Raw genomic sequence first — 3,002 nt, forward strand, 5'->3', positions numbered from 1 at the left:
TGACCTTTCTGCAGTGAAGATACATAGCTGTCCAATAAAGCCCCAAGCCAAATGACAGGGACAGCTGCCTCATGGCATTCAGTTTGAATTGAACAGGTTTGCTCACAAGTGAGGAGCAAGTATTTCATTACAGACTGTGCACCAAGACCAACATTACCCCCCAAAAGTGAAACTTTCCCTCAGTAGCTATGGAAACTGGACCGATGGACTGAGATGCACTTCACAAGCTCCTCCTTGTCTCCTTGCTTTGACTTTCCCACCTCCTGCAAGCTGTCAGACATCCTCTGTTGGCATTTACGTGTTGATGTAAGACTTGCAAGGGAAGAAAAACCTCATTTCATCTCCCAGGAGGGATCCAGGGTGTTATGGGAACTGAGAACTCCAAGAACGAGAGACGAAGAAGCATGGGTTTTCTGAGGAAAGGTCCAAAGTTGCCTGCCTGGGAAGATGCTCTTCTGGCAGGGAAAGAGCCCAAGTCGCTGCTGAAACGAGGGTTGCGTTATGTCAGCTTGAGCCTCATCATGAAAGGGATGACCAGCACACCTGACTTCTTGTGGGGACTGCCTGAGGTGCAGAAACTGAACCTTTCCCACAACCAGCTGGTGGTGATTCCTCCTTCGCTGGGGAAACTGGACAGGCTGGTAGTGCTGAACTTGGGTGGAAACTGCCTCAAGTGCCTGCCTAAAGAGATTGGGCTGCTGAGGAACCTGAAGATCTTGTTTGTCAACATGAACTGCCTGACAGAAGTGCCAGCAGAGCTCAGCTTGTGCAGGAAGCTGGAGGTTTTGAGCCTCTCGCACAACTGCATCTCCCAGCTGCCTATGAGCTTCACTGACCTGACAAATTTGAGGAAACTCAACCTCAGTAACAACCGCTTTGTGCAGATTCCCCTCAGCATTTACACGCTGAGAAACTTAGACTTCTTACACCTAGGATCCAACAGGCTTGAAAACATCGCAGAGAGCATCCAGTATCTGGTCAATCTGCAGATCCTCATCATAGAGAATAACAACCTACGCACCCTGCCGCGGTCCATCTGCTTCCTCACCACGCTGGAGTTGCTAAATGCTGATTACAACACCATACAGACTCTCCCAGATGACCTCTACCTGCTGCACCGGCTACCACGCATCGCCTGGAACCCAATGGACAAAGGTCTCCACATTGCCCACAACCCTTTGTCCCGGCCTCTGCCTGAGATCATAGAAGGAGGGCTGGATGTCCTCTTCAACTACCTCAGGGAGAAAAAGGAGCACCACTGAGGTTCCACTGAGCTTGGGATTAAACATGTCATCAAGACTTGGTCATATTGGAGCATGTTTCACCTCCTAATGCTTGGATTTTGAAGACTGTGGGTGGTTTTGCTCATGGCTGAAAGAGAGCAAGTATGATGGTCTTGATCCAGCAGGTGAAGAGTAAGCTTTCCAAAAATAGCCATCTCTGTAACTTTCATTGTTGACAGGTTTGGGCTTGCTTCCCCCCCCCCCAAAAAAAAAAAAAAATCCCCCAAGAAGGTTGTGATAAAATATTTGTTCTTCATTTGACAGAAACAAATTAGAGAGAGTGCTAGAAGCGGAGCAACATGGATTTGCTAGCTACTGGGTTGGAGGAATATTAATATCAATTGGATTTACTGCATGAGGCTGGAGTTGCACTTTGAATCCTGCTCACTTCTTCACAGGCAGAAAAGCTGCTGCATAAACAAACACTGTGATCTAAGTGAATCTCAAGGAAAAATGTTTAATTTTCTTTGGGTATTGAATAGATCCTGGGCTATATTAGCTCACAGACATAATTTTACTGACCAGTTCAATAGTGGTTGGGTTTTTTTACCCCACAGCTTTACCCTGGCCTCTATAGATTACAAGGAAGTTCACCGTTGATGAAGGTTTCTCAGTTCTTTAGGAGAAGACTACAAACTTTCCTCAAAGTCCCAGTATCCCTCCTGAGCCAAGCAGCCTTCCCTATGGAGCCTCCAAGGATGTAACCAGCGTTGCACCACACCATATGGGAGCAGCATTCATGAGAAGGAGAGAAACAAAAGTGAGTCCTCACTCCTTCACACAAAGGATGTCAGATAAAGATGCTCATCAGTAGATGAACTACTGCCATCCATTCCCTTTCCTGCATCCCAGAGTTGCACTTTACTTGGGTCTCCTAAAAGTGAAATAATTCTTTCAGGAAAAGCAGCACCAAACCAATCATCAGTCTGAGTAAGAGCTTAAAAATCTGAATTCTTATTTACTGCAAGGGTGGCCAGGCATTGGAACAGGTTGCCCAGGAAAGTGGTGGAGTCGCTGTCCCTGGAGGTGTTCAAAAAATATGTAAACATGGCACTTGGACATGGTTTAATGGCCATGGTGGTGGTAAGCTGATGGTAGGACTCAATGATCTTAAAGGTCTTTTCCAAATGAAACAATTCTATGATTCTATGCTTTCTGTGATTTTTAGCATCAGCCAGTCAGGTCTTATATGGTATCTCATACTGATCTTCTGTGAATGTCTTTCATCCAGTTTTTATCTGGTAATAAAGAAGTGGTATGAAGGAGATGTTAATTTATACAACTAGTTGGGTCTTTGTTTCCTCACATCAGTATAAAATAGAATCATCTGGGTTGAGATAAATGCTTGCAATGGCAGAAAAAACAGTAATGAACCCATAATTCTTCAGCTAATTAAAAGTATCCAAAGCTATTTCCTACCATGTGTCAACCCTCAGGAATCAATGACTTCCTTAAAATTGTGGATGGCTGATCCTGCTTCTAATGGACAAAACATGGCCTGGTGGATAATTTCTTCAGCACAGGTAGGGTCAGCCTGATGAGAGCAGGTGATGATGTAGTTCATAGGTGTGTGCAACCTCTGGCCATTGAATGTAGTAATGGAGAATTGATACTCATGGAATAGTCCTCCCCTGCCTGATATTTTATATTACATTGGGGGGGTGGGGGTGGAGTGGATTGTGTCTCATTTGTTCTCTGAATCAAGGATTTCAGTTTAAC

At 45.0% G+C, this 3,002-nt stretch overlaps 1 protein-coding gene across 1 annotated transcript; it reads left to right on the top strand.

Annotated features, from left to right (window-relative positions):
- The first annotated feature begins 285 nt into the window (after positions 1 to 285).
- LRRC30 (leucine rich repeat containing 30) lies at positions 286 to 2,653 on the top strand. The gene has a single exon (XM_068168608.1). It carries the CDS (start codon positions 366 to 368, stop codon positions 1,260 to 1,262), a length of 897 nt encoding a protein of 298 aa, XP_068024709.1. The 5' UTR covers positions 286 to 365; the 3' UTR covers positions 1,263 to 2,653.
- Positions 2,654 to 3,002: the final 349 nt, after the last annotated feature.

Source organism: Melanerpes formicivorus, unplaced genomic scaffold (genome assembly GCF_026170545.1).
Source record: "Melanerpes formicivorus ecotype bairdi unplaced genomic scaffold, bMelFor1.0.p_v2 SCAF_143, whole genome shotgun sequence".
Lineage (NCBI taxonomy): Eukaryota > Metazoa > Chordata > Aves > Piciformes > Picidae > Melanerpes > Melanerpes formicivorus.